The 17,435-nt window shown below is 41.5% G+C and overlaps 1 protein-coding gene across 2 annotated transcripts in view; it reads left to right on the plus strand.

Moving 5' to 3' along the window:
• TLN2 (talin 2) overlaps positions 1-17,435 on the plus strand; it is a 453,800-nt gene that overhangs the window by 256,904 nt on the left and 179,461 nt on the right. For both annotated transcript variants that reach the window (XM_027123203.1, XM_027123204.1), the window contains exons 7-9: positions 649-801; positions 2,617-2,759; positions 4,727-4,854. In XM_027123203.1, the coding sequence (XP_026979004.1) occupies positions 649-801; positions 2,617-2,759; positions 4,727-4,854 (424 nt within the window). The remainder of the gene's footprint in view (positions 1-648; positions 802-2,616; positions 2,760-4,726; positions 4,855-17,435) is intronic.

The raw sequence follows: 17,435 nt of genomic DNA on the forward strand, positions 1-17,435 counted from the left end.
ACTGGTGTTGTCAACACTTGAACTTCTCACTGAGTCACAAGTGAGAGCTTTTATTTCAAAACCAATAGGAGTTTTCAATGGAAAGTAATGTTTCAAAACCATATAATTCAGTCTCCTGCCCACGGCTGTGATTCTGTGTCAGCATCACTGATACCCAGGATCTCTCCTGAAGACTTGTGGGGACAGCCTGTACAATTCTTAGGCATCTTTTTTCCTCCTAGCTTCTGTTAGTCTCCTCAGAACAAGTCTGTCTCTCCTTTCTATGTGAAGCCTCTTGAATATCTTCAGAAAGTGGCCTTGCCTGTCTTAGTTTCCTCATCATGTAAAGGAAGCCCAGCTCCTTCAGACACTGATTGCTTGACATTGTCTTGCCTTCCTCTGTATGATCTCTACTTTGTTCTTATTACTCAAAAATTAGTCAGGAGACTTGAACGTGACATTTGAGTGTGACTTAACTAGCCAAAGATCCTCCTTTGTGGCCAGTTCCTTGATGTGTGCTCCCTGGGTGACCCTGACCTTCATCTTGGCAAGGCTTCCTTCCCATCTTTTGCCCCCAGGGACTCCTTGGAGTATTGTAGGCCCCAGGATGAAAGGAGTTGATAGCAATGTAATCACTGACCATTATAATAACCTAATTGATAATTTTAGGAATTACAAACTATGAAGAATACTCTTTAATCCAAGAAACAATTGAAGAAAAGAAAGAAGAAGGAACGGGTACATTAAAAAAAGACAGGACGCTGTTACGAGACGAGAGGAAGATGGAGAAGTTGAAGGCCAAGCTTCACACGGATGATGACCGTGAGTGTCTGAAGAGGAGGTGTGATGCAGGCACATGGTCAGCCAAGCCTCACTCCTCTCCCATCACCTGTATGACCCAGGACAGGAGTGTGTGGTTGTGCCTTTGTTTTATTTCATCTACAAACATGTTGGCCTGTGTCACTAAAAGATACAGACCCTTAAGGGAAAAAAAAAAAAAGGGATGATAATACCATTTCACATCTCAAAAGTAATCTCTTAAGGCGAAATATACACATTGTGTTCCCATCTTCTCCATTGCTGTCTAAAGAATTTTTTTGTAACAGTTTGTTTAAATGAAGGTCCAAATAAGATTGGATGATAGGTTGTTTAACTCTTTTAGTCTCAAGAGTTTCCCTCCATCTGTTTTATTTTTGCCTTATAATTTTTGAGGGGAAGAAACCAGATTGTTACTTGTATAGAAGTTTCTACATCCTGGATTTTGTTAGATGACCTGTGGTGTCATGTAACATGTTCATCTGTCCCTTTTAATTCCTGAGATCTGGAGGCTTGATCAGATGTGTGTGTGTGTGTGTGTGTGTGTGTGTGTGTGTGTGTGTGTGTATGTGTATGTATGTATGTGTGTTTAAAAATAAAGACTCCTATGTGGTGTTGTGTACTTCCATTAGGAAGTTGAATTTGGTTGTTTCCTTTTTTGTGGTGTTAACAGCCATTGATGATCATTACTTAGATCCATTATTTCCTTAGGGGTTATGAAACAGTAATATAATTCTATCGTAGGAAGGTCCTTTTCTACAGCTACAGAGCTAATAATATACAGAAAAGCCAGTATATATACCCCATGTGTCCCCCAGACCTGTGCTTTGTGCACCTGACCGCCTGACACCACCCCACCCCCAAGGATCTTACTTCATGCACATTTCACTCAGACCTTCCCAGCCTCTTCCCTTCATTGTTCTTTCTCTCAGTGCTGCATTGGGAAGATGTCATCCTTGGCATTAGGTTTATTGATCTTCCGTGGGGTTTTCATTTCCTCTGACCCTTTCTCCGTTCTCTCTTTCTCTCTCGCCTCATTTGATTTACAGTTGCATACTTCTTTCCAAATGAGACCTTAGTAGACAAATCCTGAGGATTTTTATACTGTGCATGTTGCTCTTCCAGGTACTGTGGGAGATGAGGTCCATCCAACACATTCCCTGTGCCAAAGTTGAGGCCTGTAATAAATACTTGCTCACAATGTGTGTGTTAGGCCCGGGGAGGAGCGTAGGAATGAGAGCTGTGGGAAGTGCAGAGGAGTGATCCATCCCTTTGCACCTAGGTATCAGGGAAGTGTTTTCTAAATGAGTGAGATTCCAGGTGTGCCATGGGCAAGGTTCTACCCTCCCCGACCCCTTAGTGGCCTGTCCTCTCCTTGCCCCAATTACTTTCATTTTCCTCCTCTTTTCTACTTAAGATCAGAGGTAGTAACTCATTATGCTTAGAGTTTATAAATTATTTCACCTGATCAGACTAAAGACCAGCCTTGACTTAAAAGGAAATGCAAACTTGACTGTCTTGGCATAAAGCACTGTTTGCCTTATCCCACCACCCCAAGGAAGGCACATGGATTCATTCTGGGGCTTTACTAAGTGAGGAATCGCTGCGGATTTCTCCCTCATTTGCTTTTTCATGTGTCATATGGTACATGTGCAGTTACTTTGCAAAGTTAAAAAGCTCAGATCTAATCTAAGAAGTAACTATAACTGGACATCAGCATCCTAGAAATCCACGTCTGCATCACACTGCTGTTTGGGTTAATCCCCTTGAACTAAGAGGAAGAATCGACACAGTTCTTTCATATGTCGTCTTGTGTTGCAGTAAATTGGCTGGATCACAGCCGAACGTTCAGAGAACAAGGAGTAGATGAAAATGAAACGTTGCTGCTTAGACGGAAGTTCTTTTACTCTGATCAGAATGTGGACTCGAGAGACCCCGTGCAGCTGAACTTGCTCTATGTTCAGGTACAGTATTGAATACTCAGACGCTGAGGTTGGTGAGCTTTCCGGAAGCTCTGGCTGTGGCTCGTGGTGGGCAGGAGCTGGGCTCCGGCTCTCACCGTGTCTGTGACACGCACTTTCCAGTCGGGTTGGGTTGTGGTACAGGTTGGTGTCCACTGTGAGCTGGCCATCCAGAGGTGGGCCTTTGTTTGCCTCCCAGGTGGGGTCCTCATGGCGACTACTGCCTCTCTCTGCTTGGCTTCACAGCACTTACCTGGCTCATCACTTCACACGCACTACAGCTTTCATACCTCGCATCTAGAATACAAGGATGGTTACTGGTCAGAAAATCAGTACTTCTTATTAACTGAAAGATACTACTCTCTCAGTAACCTTTTATGTTTTTACCATTAACTAATTGTTTAAACTCAGGCGAGTCATTCAAATTATCTGAGTTGCAGTTACCCAGTATGTAAGATGTGGGCTTTGCACTAGACAGTCCCAAAGGTTTCTTTTGGCTCAAGGAAAACATCTTCCTCCCTCTGTCTCTCTGTCTCTCTGTCTCTGTCTCTGTCTCTCTCTCACTCTCACTTCTTTCATTCTTCCTTTCCCTTTCCTCTCCTTTTATTTATCTACCTATCAGCTTATAGAAATAATGGGGGGGGGGTCAGCAAAATGCAGCCACAGCGTCACCTGTGTTTATAAATAAAGTTTTATTGAAACCACATCTCATTCATTTATGTATTGCACGTTGGTAAATCCCCTTCTGTATCACACAATTGTCTACGTGTTGTCCATGGCAGCTGTCATGTTCCAACAGCAGAGTTCAGTAGTTGGGACAGACACCACATGGCCCAGAGGTGTAGATTATTCACTCTCTGGTCTTTTACAGGAAAAGTTTGCTGACCCCTGAGTTAGTGGATGGAAGGAGGGCTGGGAGGAGATAGGCTGGGAGGCCAGAAGGGAGGGAGATATCAGGGCAATAAGAAAATGGTTGTTGGTTTAAGGCTCAGGGCCATAGGTTAGAGTGTCCATCTGAGAGTGCTCTAGGAGTCATTTAACTGGAGAAAGGAAAGACAAAGAAAAGGAATAAATAGCAACAGCAGTGAGGGGTCAGGAAATGGGAACTTCAGGACTTCAGGTGCAGTGGGTTCCTGATTCCAGGACTGTGCATTTGCTGATCATTTCCCCCAAATGTCTGCAGTATTGAGTTCTTGTCTGTTCTCTCTATATATTTTGGGATGGGGATTGGTTGATTTTACTTCTAGATGATTTTTTTGTTAGCTTTATCATTTAGGGTCATAAAAAATATATTGCATTTCTGTTTCCCCCTCTATGAATCTGGTCATTATACAAGGATTTCCCTTTGCCTCTGTATTTTTCATGATCACTTCGACCTCCCTAGATTACACTCAAGCTTCAGTTTTAATATACTGGGCATTGCTGATGCCTTCCATCTATAGGCAGTTTGGGGCAAGGACTTGTTTTCCCTTTGCCTTCATTCATTTTTTGTTTGTTTGTTTAAATAAATTTATTTATTTATTTTTGGCTGCGTTGGGTCTTCATTGCTGTGCACAGGCTTTCTGTAGTTGCGGCGAGTGGGGGCTACTCTTCGTTGCGGTGTGCGGACCACTCATTGCAGTGACTTCTCTTGTCGCGGAGCACCGGCTCTAGGCACGCGGGCTCCAGTAGTTGTGGCTTGCAGGATCGTTTACTCTGCAGCATGTGGGATCTTCTTGGACCAGGGGTTGAACCTGTGTCCCCTGCACTGACAGACGGATTCTTAACCATTGCTCCATCAGGGAAGTCCCTGCCTTAATTCTGCTGTGCTACGATCACTCACAGTGTCTTGAATGCCTCACTCTGGCTTGGCTGGCATGTTTCCCCTTGTTCCACAGAGAGGGTACGCTGGGATGCAGGAACATGGCAATGGAGAGAATGTGTTGTTCCTTCCAAGCTCCTGATGCTTTTTGCTTCCTCTTGTGTTGCAGGCTCGGGATGATATCCTGAATGGCTCCCACCCTGTCTCCTTCGAGAAAGCTTGTGAGTTTGGTGGATTTCAAGCCCAGATTCAGTTTGGACCTCATGTGGAACATAAACACAAGCCTGGATTCTTAGAGTAATTGACCTTTTGTTTTTCTTTTTAGCCTTCTTTTCTCTTCACTGTTTATATTTGAGCTAGCTATGCAATGTGTGTACAGCCTGGTTTCAGTAAATTGTGAGATTGTTAGCTTTTACTCGATTCAATCTATGATGAAATTTGTGAGCCTCGGGGAAAGCAAGGGGCCTGGAAATTCAGGGCTGGGATGACTGAAGATGACTTGCTCCAGTGTTCGGGCAGGATGTGGTTTCCACTGGACCAGTGGGTCTGTGGCATCCCTCCAAGGTGTTGTCCAGGGTATTTCTGGACTTGAGAAAGTCACTTCCCCCATCTTCTGAAACCCCTGCTCCTTGGGATATTCCTATGGGAATGGGACCAAATTTTGTCATGTTTAATATCTTTTTAAGCCTCCAATATTACAACAGAGTATAAAAGAGAGAGCTTCACATTATTTATTGTAATCTTATGAAATCTTCATTGCTCTGCAAGTGTGGTGCCTACATTAATACTGGCTCTACTCTTCCATCTGGTCTTTGGTTCTCTTTTATAAAATGATGGGGGTAATTTTTGTGGCTCAATACTTATGGGTTCAAGAGAAAGCTAACCCTCCGGATTCGTCATGGCTCCTCCGAATGTGGGCCTTAGGGTTGGTTTTCCTAGAAATGCCCAGCAGACAAGCCCAGCCATACGGAGGCTGCTGTTCGTCAGAGTTCATTTTCCCCTCTGTTTGGTCTGGGCTTTCCAAGGATTTTGTCTAGATAACATTTCTTTCCTTTATCTGTTTTTCCCCGCCTTTTCTTTTCTCTCTTCTGCTGTTTCTTAAATCAGATGAAACATTTGGCTGAGCCAAAAAAAAATCACTGCAGAAAGTCTTAACCTGGTCAATACCATGCTCTCACCTAGAGTGCAGCTTGTAGTGGGGACCTGACAGGAATGCCAGCTGGGGTTGGTGGGCATCAGCTTTTCTGTAGAATATGCCGACGTGAGATGCATAGAGTAGGTCATCTGTTGTATTGTGTCTGGGTGTGTTGAGAGGAGAGAATAAAATGCTTATTTGGCCCTTGACCTCACTTTCACTTTGGTGGAAAATAGTTGGGACCAGCATGTGCCCTAAGGTAAAAAGGAAATCTGACTTCTCTCCTAGTGGCAGAGAATGCCTGGGCTGCACGCTGTTGGGTCTAAACTGAGTTGTTACTAAAAAAAACCTCTACCCTTGTGTTAATGAATCCTGGGGAGCCTTTCTAAAGTGGTGCTTTGTCCTACAGTATTCTGTACAGTGACCTTGAGACTGAGACTGGCTCTGAGCAGGTCCTGTCATTGACTTTGTTCTGTGTTCTCCAAACGGGTCATATGGCCAAGTGTTCCTCAGGGCCACTTCTACCCAGTTGGTCTGGCTTCCTTCCTGCAGGAGTCACGGAAGCTTGCCTTTGTCTGTCCTGACACCCCAGATGCCTTTCAGAAAACCACATGCACACAAGCTTTTACTAGTTTCACCTTGCCACATTCTAACCTCCCAGTTGGTCCCTCAGATACATTTTGTGTCATAAACCTGTGGATTATGGCCATGGAAATTGATAACACCACGAATTATTAAGCCCTGGAGGGAGGAAACATATTTTGTTTGTTTCTTTGAGTGACTGATGAAGAATAGGAGAAAATGAAGAGAAGATTTATGAACCAAAATTTTTAAAATAAAATGTTTAGTTTCAGGCTTTTGTAACTGTGAGCCTATCTGGCCCTGATGAGAAGGTGATCCACATGTAGCCATTCACTGGGTGCCCAAAATGAGGCTACCATGGTCATTTCATTCATGCCTTTTCTTTAGAGCTTTTGGACAGATAATTCCCAGGGCCCCCTTGTGAATTGAGAAAGCAGTATATTTTAAGCTACAGATGTGGAAGAAGAAGCAGAGAGAGGAGATGTGGCTTGTTCACAGTGACATAGATTTTTTCTGCAGGTAGCTTCTGACTCCTTACACTGGGATTTACAAACAGATTCCTACTTGGAGGGCAGAGTTGCCTCTTTCACTGGTCTCCCAATATGCAGCAAGATTAAGAAAGTACTTTAAAATGTGATCGCAAGGTTCTTTGGTCTCTTTGCTATGTCACTGGTTGTGACAACTACATCACAGCGAATACTGTCACACCACCGACTGCTTGTGTAGGGATTACAGACAGCGTGAGAGCACTGGTATTGCTCTTACACTGTTCCTGCGATTTATGCGCTATCGAATGCTGCACACCTACACTCCATTAAAGATGTTCCTTCTCTTAATATGAGGCCGTCAAGGTTAAGCCATTGTTCAGTTTTCTTGTTTCTGAGATTATGGTATGGAGCTCATGCCCCTAGTGTATGTGTATCCTCACTCAGATTCCAGATTAAAACAAGCTTATTGTGCCTGGTAGCAATTATTTTTCCATATGAATTTGATTTTCTCTTTAATTAGACCAAATCTAGTCTAGGTAATGAGGGATTTTCATTTCATGTAGATGTTTAATTGTGTATATTATTGCACGTACACGACAGGTAGAACTTCCTGAGGGTATTCGTCTCCTCTTAATTAAAACAGCAAGGTCACATTTCCCTGATTGTATGTTGGATAGTCCGAGACTGTTCAGCGATAATATCCCTGGGCTGTCCCTGGTGACTGTGGCTGGGCTGTGTCTGCCAGCCTTTGTTTTTCTCCATCTAGCTTTCATATATACTATTGGCTTTGAACAATTCATTTGGGGAAAAAAAAAAAAAAAGTTGGACTTTGCCACAGAGTCTGGTTGAAGATAAAGCCAGGCAGAGATTTTAGTCACATAGCTTAAGGGTGAGGTACATGGAAGTATGTTTAATGACTCTATTTCTTTTAATTTTTTGAAAACTTGTTCAGCACTTGTGCTCAAAGTCAGCATACTACGGACCTTTTTAAAAAAAACTTTATTGACGAATAATTGACAACTACAATTGATATATTTTTAAAGTATACTGCTTGATGATTTGATATACGTATACATATAGAATGATTACCAAGATCAAAATAACACATCTGTCACCGTACATAGTTAATATGTGTGTGTGTGTGTGTGTGTGTAGTCAGAATGCGTAACTACTTGGCAATTTTTAAGTACACGATACCATATTATTCACTATAGTTCCCGTGCTGTATGTTAGATTCTTATTCTTCTTAGAATTGAAACATTCGTACTCTTTGACCTACATTACCCTTTTCACCTCTCCCCTACCTTGACCCTGGAAACCACCATTCTATTTTCTGTTTCTGTGAAAATGGCTTAAAAAAAAAAATTCTGCATGTAAGTGAGACCATATAGATTGGTCATTCTCTGTCTGGCTTATGTCACTTAGCATATAGCCATCCAGGTTCAACTGTGTTGTCACAAATGGCAGGGTTTCCTTTTTTCTTATGGCAAAATGATATTCCATTGTATGTATCTGCCACGCATTTTCTTCATCTGTTCATCCATCAAAGGACATTTAAGTTGTTTCCATATCTTGGCTATTGTGAATAACGGTGCAGTGAACATGGGTGTGCAGTTATTTCTTCAAGACAGTGATTTCAAGTTCTTTGGATATACACCGAGGACTGGGATTGCTAGATCATACGGTAGTTGCTACGGACCTTTTTATGAGAATTTTTTTCACCTTTCTTTAGACCCTTTAATGATTTCTATACTCAGTACCACCTTAGTAAAGGTCTTTATTTAGAAAAATTTAAAGCAGAGACTAAAAGATTTTCAGAGTTTTCAGGGATTTAAGGATTATTTAGTGTCCCCCATCTGCTCTGTAGGTGGGGAAAATAAGTGCAAGAGAGATAGGGACAGAAATAAAGAACAGAACCAGGGAAGCTGGAAGCCAGGAAACAGCCAGTTGTCCCAAATCCTATCTGATGTGCTTTACATACATGACACTTTTCTTCAGGTCATCTCCAGAGAGTCCCAGGGAGGGAGATTTTATCATTTGATGGGAGCATAAAGTATAACCAACACAATCTAGTAACCATATGTATTCTTTATGCTCTCCTGTGTTCTGAAAATGCTTGCAGAAAGCATGCCATGTGGTACCTCACTGAGGACTTCATATGTGTGCTCTGTTGTGCCAGGTGTAGGGAAGATACAAGGGATATTGTAGATTAATTCTTTGCTGTTTTTGAGGCTACAGTCTACTTGGCGATAAGCATATGAAATTGTTATTTTGGAGAGCCAAAACGTGCCTGTAATTTCAACAAGGTCTAACCTTTAACTATACTTTGAAAGCAGGATGGTTGGAATCTATTTAGGATTCCAAAAGTTGCAGGCTTTGGGGACTACTGTGAATTGTTTCAAGAAATGTGGCAATAATATAGTGCAAGAAGCAATGTTGACAGAAGAATTTGGCAAAATAGAAGGTAAATCTAAAGAATTAGCTCTTAAAACAACAACAACAATGAAACCTATTAAAATAATGACTAACTTCAGGCCCTTTAAAAACCTGGTAGAGGGCTTCCCTGGTGGCGCAGTGGTTGAGAGTCTGCCTGCCGATGGAGGGGACGCGGGTTCGTGTCCCGGTCCGGGAGGATCCCACACGCTGCGGAGCGGCTGGGCCCGTGAGCCATGGCCCCTGAGCCTGGGCGTCCGGAGCCTGTGCTCCGCAACGGGAGAGGCCACAACAGTGAGAGGCCCACATACCGCAAAAAAAAAAAAAAAAAAAAAAAAACTGGTAGAAAACTTTACAAAGTGATCAGAGTCAAGATGGGGTAGGGGATTAAGAGGTACAAACTATTGATACTATGTGTGTAATAAATAAGCTACAAGGATATATGGTACAGCACAGGGAACATAGCCAGTCTTTAATAATAACTGTAAATGGAGTACAATCTTTAAAAATTGTAAACTTAAAAATTTTAAGGTATACTCTGTCGTATACCTGAAATTTACATAATTTAATAAATCGACTATACTTCACTTTTAAAAGAAGTGATCAAAGCCTTCTATGGCTTATTGTATCAAAGAATATTAGATACACTGATAAACTTTAGACCTTAAATCAAGTATATGTGATAAAATTTTAGATAGCTCTAGGTGATGGGTATAGAATGTTCACTCTATAATTCTTTTAAACTTTTGTGAGTTTGAGATTTTTTTCATAATAAAATGTTGGGCAAATATTGCTAGCCTAAAAGAATAGAAATAGATTGTAGAACTTCCAAACCAGATTGTGTGTGTGTGTGTGTGTGTGTGTGTGTGTGTGTGTGTGTGTGTGTGTGTCGTGGGGAGCGGGGTGGTAATGGAGAAGTGATACCAACAACTTGGCCAATACAGTAGGAGTTGTACAAGGTGGTTTACAGAAACAAAGCCAGAAAAAGTACAGTAAGTAGAATGTACAAAATAAGATCTGAGAAATACTTCTAAATATCTTAGGCATCATAGCAAATATAAGTAAATCAAACTTACCAGTTAATAGACAGAGGTTCTCATTGGATGAAATTTTTTAAAAGTTCAGCTCTATAGTATTTCTATAAGACATACTTAAAGTTTAAGGACACAGGAAAGTTTAAAGGCATAAAATGGTGTACCAAGAAACTGGTTAAATCAAAGCTAGAGAAGCTATACGCAGTGTCACAAAAAATAGACTGTAAGGCAAACAAAGCATAAGTAGAGACAAAGAAGGTTGTTATGAAGATAGAAGGCTAATTCGCCAGGGTGTGAGCCTGTATGCATCTAACATTACCTGAAAATATAAAAAGGAAAAACAGGCAGTATTACAAGGAGAATTCCAGATACATGTTTTTAGTGGAATAATTTAACATACTTCCCTCAGGGAGTGATAAGTAAAACAAGATCAAAATAGAAGAAAGAAAATGTTTTAGTCAAGAGAAAGTAATGAAAGAGAAATCATAGAATCAGCAACACCCAAAGCTGCTTCTTTGAAAAAATTAATAAAATATGTAAATTTCTGGGAAGTTTGATCAAGTGAAACAAAAGAAGAAAAAGGCAAAAATAAACATTATTAGTAACGGGGACAGAACTTCAGATAGGGATTTTAAACATCATAAGAGAATGAAATGAAAACTTGAAGCCAAAATATTTAAAATCTAGACAAAAATGGATACTTAGAAAATCTGGATGGATCTATGATCTTGAAATAAATAGTCTTAGCAGTTTAAAATATACCAATGAAAAAACAACAAAACAAAAAGTAGGCTCAGGTTATTTCAGAGAACAGAAAGAGGAAAAAAAAAAAGAAAACCTCCAAACTGGTTACCTTAACTTGGAGCTAGCAGAATTAAAATAGCAAAATTGTATACAGACCATGTAACACTTTTAAACTCAATATAGATGCCTTCCCTAAAATTTATAAATTAATAAAGTCCAGCATGACATGTGTTTATACATAACTGCAATTTGTAACTGGTTTCTCCAGGAATGCAAAATTCATTGTTCAATAAATAATTTATTACATGTCTTTCTACCTGTAGGCACTAGACATTAGGGATACAGCAGTGTAAAACACAGTCAAACTTTCCTGCCCTCATGGAACTTATATTCTAGTTCAGAGAGGCAGATATTAAATAATAAGTAAATTATACAATAAGGAAAGAAAAAAATGATTTCAGGGTTAGAAAAATGAAACTGTCATTAGTTGTAGGTGATAGGTTTATCTACATAGATAATTCACTCAATCTATGAAGAAACTAATTAGAACTATTAATAGAAAGGAAAGTCTCTGGAAGAAAGATCAATACATAAAGGCAGCTTATTACCACCTAGATCCAGACAACCATGATATTCACCTGTAGGACTGTGAAAAATAAAGATATGTTTGTATGTGTATTTGTGTGAAAATATATAGAGGACTCACACAATTATCCCAATTTCTTAGAGAGCTAGAGTAATTAAAACACTCCATTATTGATGTAGGGTGATGTTAAGAGTTCTAAAGGTTGATGAACTTGCCTTAATGCAAGTTAAAATACTAGGCAAAAGGCATTACCAAATGAAGAGTGAGGCCCCAGAATGGAAGAAGAAACTTGTATATTTGCAGTGCATACTACCAAGAACAAATTAATGTCCAGAAAATATGAAAAAGGAAATAACACCTTCTAAGCAAAAAAGATCAAGATAACAGATAGGCACTTGAGAGAAGAGGAAATTCAACTGACTTCTAAAGACAGGGAAAAATACTCAGCCTCATAAGCAATCCAGAATGCAAAATCAATAAGGAGATAGCATTTCCTGTCTCTCAGATGGGCACAAATTTTTTAATTAATTAATTTATTATTTTTGTTGTTGTTTTTTTGGCTGCATTTAGTCTTTTCTGCTGCATGTGGGCTTTCTCTAGTTGCAGCGAGCAGGGGCTACTCTTCGTTGTGGTGCGTAGGCTTCTCATTGCAGTGGCTTCTCTTGTTGCAGAGCACCGGCTCTAGGCGGGCGGGCTCAGTAGTTGTGGTTCGCGGGCTGTAGAGCACAGGCTCAGTAGTTGTAGCGCACGGGCTTAGTTGCTCCGTGGCACGTGGGTATCTTCCTGGACCAGGGCTCGAACCCGTGTCCCCTGTATTGGCAGGTGGATTCTTAACCACTGAGCCACCAGGGGAGTCCCAGATGGGCACAAATTTTAATGTATGAAAACAGCAAAGTACTTTACAGAGAAAACAAGATATTTTAGAAGGTGAACCTGTTGAATTTAAAAATACAATGAGAAACAGAATATATTGTGTTATAGATATAAGGAGATGTAGGAACATGATAAAATATGTGTGGAAATTACCTTCAGGAAAATGACGACCCATAGGGAGAGAAAGAAGGGTGGTGTGGGACTTGAGCTAAATCTGTCATTTGTTCTTTACAAACAGAAGGAGAGGTAGCAATCATAAAGCAAATATGACAACATGGTAACATGTATTTATCCTTGATGATAGGTATATAAATTGAGGTATATACTGTTCTTTATATTTCATATGTTTTCACAGTTAACGTGTCTTTAAAAAAGTCAGTTGCAATAGTCTGTGTGTGAGGTGCTAAAAGCTTTTGATCACCGAGGTTGGATATATACCGTGTGTTAAAGGCAAAATTAATGGGCCTTGGAGGTCAGACAGAAAGGTTCCGTGACTCTGTATGTCACAGGGAGAAATGGTCCAGTGGTTGGGTGCAGGCAGGCAGGGAGCTAGCAGGTGGAGGAAACCTCCCTCCTGCTAGATTACCGTAGCCCCCTCGTCCTGTTGGCATGTTCCCCAAAAGTATTTCACTGAGAAAACACAGCAACCCAGGGTATGAATCTCTGAGGAAGAATTTAGTGTGGACTTGGAAATTTTTCCCCACAAACTCAAGATAATTCTACTGTCAACAAGCAAAGCTCTTGACACAGTAGGAAGTCTTAAGTCAGTTTTTCTCTTGGCATCTGTTCACACACATATTCCTCCTTTGGAGTTGTTCTGTGCGTTTTTGTCAGAATAATTTGGCTGTAGATTCTGTTTTCAAACTAACGGTGAAGCAAGCGTTTCAGCTTTGTTTCTCACCACTGCCCATGCACTAGCTTCTCTATCGTTGGCTTCTGTCCCGTGCCCCTGACAGCCTGGCGCGCTCTCATCAGTTTGGAGTGGTGATGACCACTCAGTGGTGCCTTCACTGTTTCCTCCTAGCAGCAGCCTCCTAAGGTTGATGTCTCTCTCCCTAACGACTTTCAGACTCCAGAACTTTCAAACCAGGAACCTCTGAATGTATCTAGCCCGGAGCTGTCAGTGAGCCTCTGGACGATTTCCTGTCCTTACACTAAGGGGCATTGGGATTGGTTCAGGAGCACAGAACTACTGTGTGACTGAGGCCCTCAAACCCTTTCCTGTGCTTTCCCCGTGCTGTCTTCACTCTCCACTTCTTGCCACTGTAACTATTTTCCAACTCATCCAGTGCTTTCTTCCACCTACATCATCCCCTCAGTTATCCAGGACTTGACCAATACTCTAAGTCACAGACGTTTTCATCTTTGAGTCTGGATTTAAATTCAATGTATCCAACTTCATCATTTGAGCTTTCGGCCCACTGGGCCAGTGGTTCTCCACCTTTAGCATGTGTCAGGCTCATCCAAAGGGCTTGTTAAAACATACTACTGGGCCTCACCTCCAGAGCTTCTTATTCAGTGGGTTTGGGGCAAAGCCTGAAAATTGACACATCTAGCATGTTGCCAGGTAGTACTGATGCTGCTGGTCTTGGGACCACACTTCGAGATACCAAATTTGAGATGTTATTGTTACTTATTTGGTGGTTGAGCATAAAGATTGGGGTCAGGAAACCTGGGTGTTCCAGTGTCCTCTGGGTGATACCGTCCTTGCTGTACCTCGGTACCTTCCCTCCCCTTTATTCCACCACATGTGCTCTTCACTGCTTTGTTTGTGTGTTCATATTGATGCCCTCATTCCCCAGGAATGAGGGGGCAAGCCATTGCTTTCGGTTCATATGAGCAAAACCATTCCTAGGTAGGAATCCTATCTGCTTTTCAGGTGGTAAGATCAGCTTAGAGAGGTGGTGAGTTGCCCGTGGTGGTGTGACTACTAGGTGACAGTTCTGGGACAGATGAGAAGCAGTTAACCTTTCCTCAAATCATGGCTGCCTCCCATGAACTTGTGTACTTATTTTCAGACCGGGGAACATCTTTAGAATGCCTCTTTTGGAATAACTAATAGAAGCAGCTTACATTTATGTAAGAAAATGAAGTTTTAAGTGAATGGCTGTATTTGAATCCAGATCCCTCTCCCTCTAGATGTGTTTATTAAATTCCCCTTCCCTTTTTCACTGCCTCTTGGCATTTCTAAAACATTGACTGCCACCACTATGGTCATTGTTACCATTATCTGATTGGGTGTTTCTGTTATTTTATTCCTCTCTTTGTCTGAAAGTTCTCAAATACTGATCACATGGTACGTCTTTTGATCAGAGGGTAGCTTGGAGAGACCAGGGTGCTAAGTAGCTAAGAGCATGGTCTCTGGAGCCCACAGAGGAGGCTTAAGTTGTTGGCTATGATTGTGGGCAACTTACTTAGTATCGCTGAACCTCCTGTTCCATATATAAAAAACTGGAATATTGGAATATTTTCTTCCAAGGACTTTTGTCAGAGTTTAACTAATCTATTTATGCATGTAAAACACCTGAAACATTATTTGCCTTTCAATAAAACAGCAGCCATTAGTAGTGGAAAACCCTCTATCAACATGGTTTACTGTTGCTTGGATAATCCCCCAAAGTTAATTAAAGTAAAGAATCTATGCTACTACCTCTCTGAAACCCTATATTTTAACTTTCAGTTTAAGCATTCATTTGCCAATCTTTTGATACCGGACCAATGTTTTTTCCTGGTGTGGGTCACCTAGTTAAGGTTGCACATTATCTTTGTTGGATGAACCACACCATCTGCAAGAGAATATAAAGATGATCATGAAGCGCTCTGAGGACAGACTGTTTTTACATTTTCACTATTTTTTCCTTTCAGTATTTTACATTTGTCTCGCTTATATCTAATTCAATAACTTTTTGTAAATATTTACCATTAGGAAGCATTTAGTAGCTCTCTTTTGGACTATTTTAACAGTTTATGGGCTGTATTGGTTTATTACATAATTATGTGATAGACAGCCAGCAGCGAGATTGGGGAGCAAATGCAGATAAATATAGATGGGGGAAGAGATGCAACTGACTCGGCCAGAGTGAAAGTAGAGCTCATGAGAGAAGAGTCTCTTGGCTGATTTCAACCTTCCATGGATCTCAGAGTGTGAGAACTTTGACTAGTCTGCCGTCTTAGTAAAACGGGAGATCTGTTACCATTGCACTCCGAAGAAATGATATGCACAAGGCTGGCAGAGGGTTTGGAGGCTGCCCTTTTAAGGTGGGAATGTTTAAGGTGGCAGTGCAAGGGACTTTGGTCAGAGCTTGCTTCATTAGGAGAAAAATTCCCAATCAGGTTTGACCATCTGACCCATTTTCTCAGAGAAAGCCGACAGATTTCACTTGTATGTCTGCCGCAGATGCTTAGGAGCCTTCCATACTTGGGTTTGGGAATCAAAAACACAACCGAGCTGGAACTGCTGAACTGCCGGCTGGCAGGCATCCCTGCTGACACTGTGCACGTTGTCGATTTACTGGAAAGAATACACCCCACACGTGCACGCACACCCACACACTCACTTCTTTTTTTGAACATACCTTACACTAAACTCCCCCCAGATCGCCTCTGGCAACACCAGGGGTCACACCTCTGGTGCAAGCTTCTGGAAGTTGTTTCTGTACCTACTGAAGAGTGGGAGGTTCAATGCCTTCCAAAGAATGGGAGGGTTAGTTTGCAGTTTGAGTTGAGGGCAGCTTGTGGCCACACAGAACTTTATTGCCATAAATACCCAACATATTCCAGCCTGGCCACTGGATGCTGCCCTCTGGTGTTCTAGTAGCAGTCATCGTTGTGAGTGGGCTTGGCATGGGGCCCTCTTTGGGTGCTTTTGATAACCTTTGCAAGGTCTCCTTTGTTGATGGCATAGGAGCTGCTGTCCAGAGGCTCACAGCAGTGGCCCCCTCAGGATGCTTCCTGGTTATCATTTTAAGGGTGTTCCTGGGGGAGCCTGAAACAGCCCTGTGTTCATGTGCATCTGCTCTTGGACTGGAGGTCAGAGGCTCCCTGCTCCCATCCAGTCCTGTGACCTCAGCTAAGTCACTTGACCTCTCTGTGACTCAGCTTCCTCTTTTGTGACATTGATGCCTTCCATTCTTCTCTCAACCAGACCTTTTTTCCCTGAAGTTGCTTAACAGTAGTCATAACATCTAAGGGGCTGCTGCCTAGATGTTTCCTAGGTTCCTTCCTGTGGACTGACGTGGGGGTCTCTTGATTAGGCCAGAGTGTTCTGGTGGTGCTCAAACCTAGATCCCTGACATTCCAGAAAATATACTCAGAATTTTTGTCTGCAGATGTAGTTTGCAGGTTGAAGAGCTATCATGATTCAAGGCATAATGTAGCCAGAACCTGGACCTGACCCACCCCCTTTTTTGGCTGGAGCATTGAAAGCAAATCCAAGACGGCATACCATTTCACCTATCAGTACTTCAGTATGTTTTTCTGACAATGAAAAAATTTTTTAAAATAATTAAAACCCCGCCTAACTGCAAATCCACCCTAATACCAAACAAAATTAGCAGCAATTCTTTAATCACGTCTAATACCCAGTCTGTGTTAAATTCTCCCCTGCATTGTATTAAAAATGTCATTTTATACTTTGTTAATATCAGGATCCAAACAAGGCCTGTAGTGGTTGGTGTTTTTCTTTTTTAAAAAACAGCTTTATTGAGATGGAGTTTGCCTACCATACAATTGGCCCATTTAAAATTTATATTTCAGCGTTTTTTCGTGTATTCACAAGATTGTGCAGCCATTACCACAATCTAATTTTAGAACATTTGTTTCCCTCCTACAATAAGCCCTGTGTCCGTTAACAGTCATTCCCCAGGTTCCCCTCTCCCTTCCTCAGCCTTTGCAACCTCTAGTCCTATCTGCCTCTATAGATTTGACTATACTGGATGCTTCATATAAATAGAATCATACAGTTTGTGGTCCTTTGTGATGGGCTTCTTTCACTTTGCACAGTG

The sequence above is a fragment of the Aethalodelphis obliquidens genome, unplaced genomic scaffold, assembly GCF_003676395.1.
Source record: "Aethalodelphis obliquidens isolate GAN/ISIS:26980383/991018 unplaced genomic scaffold, ASM367639v1 scaffold26, whole genome shotgun sequence".
NCBI lineage: Eukaryota > Metazoa > Chordata > Mammalia > Artiodactyla > Delphinidae > Aethalodelphis > Aethalodelphis obliquidens.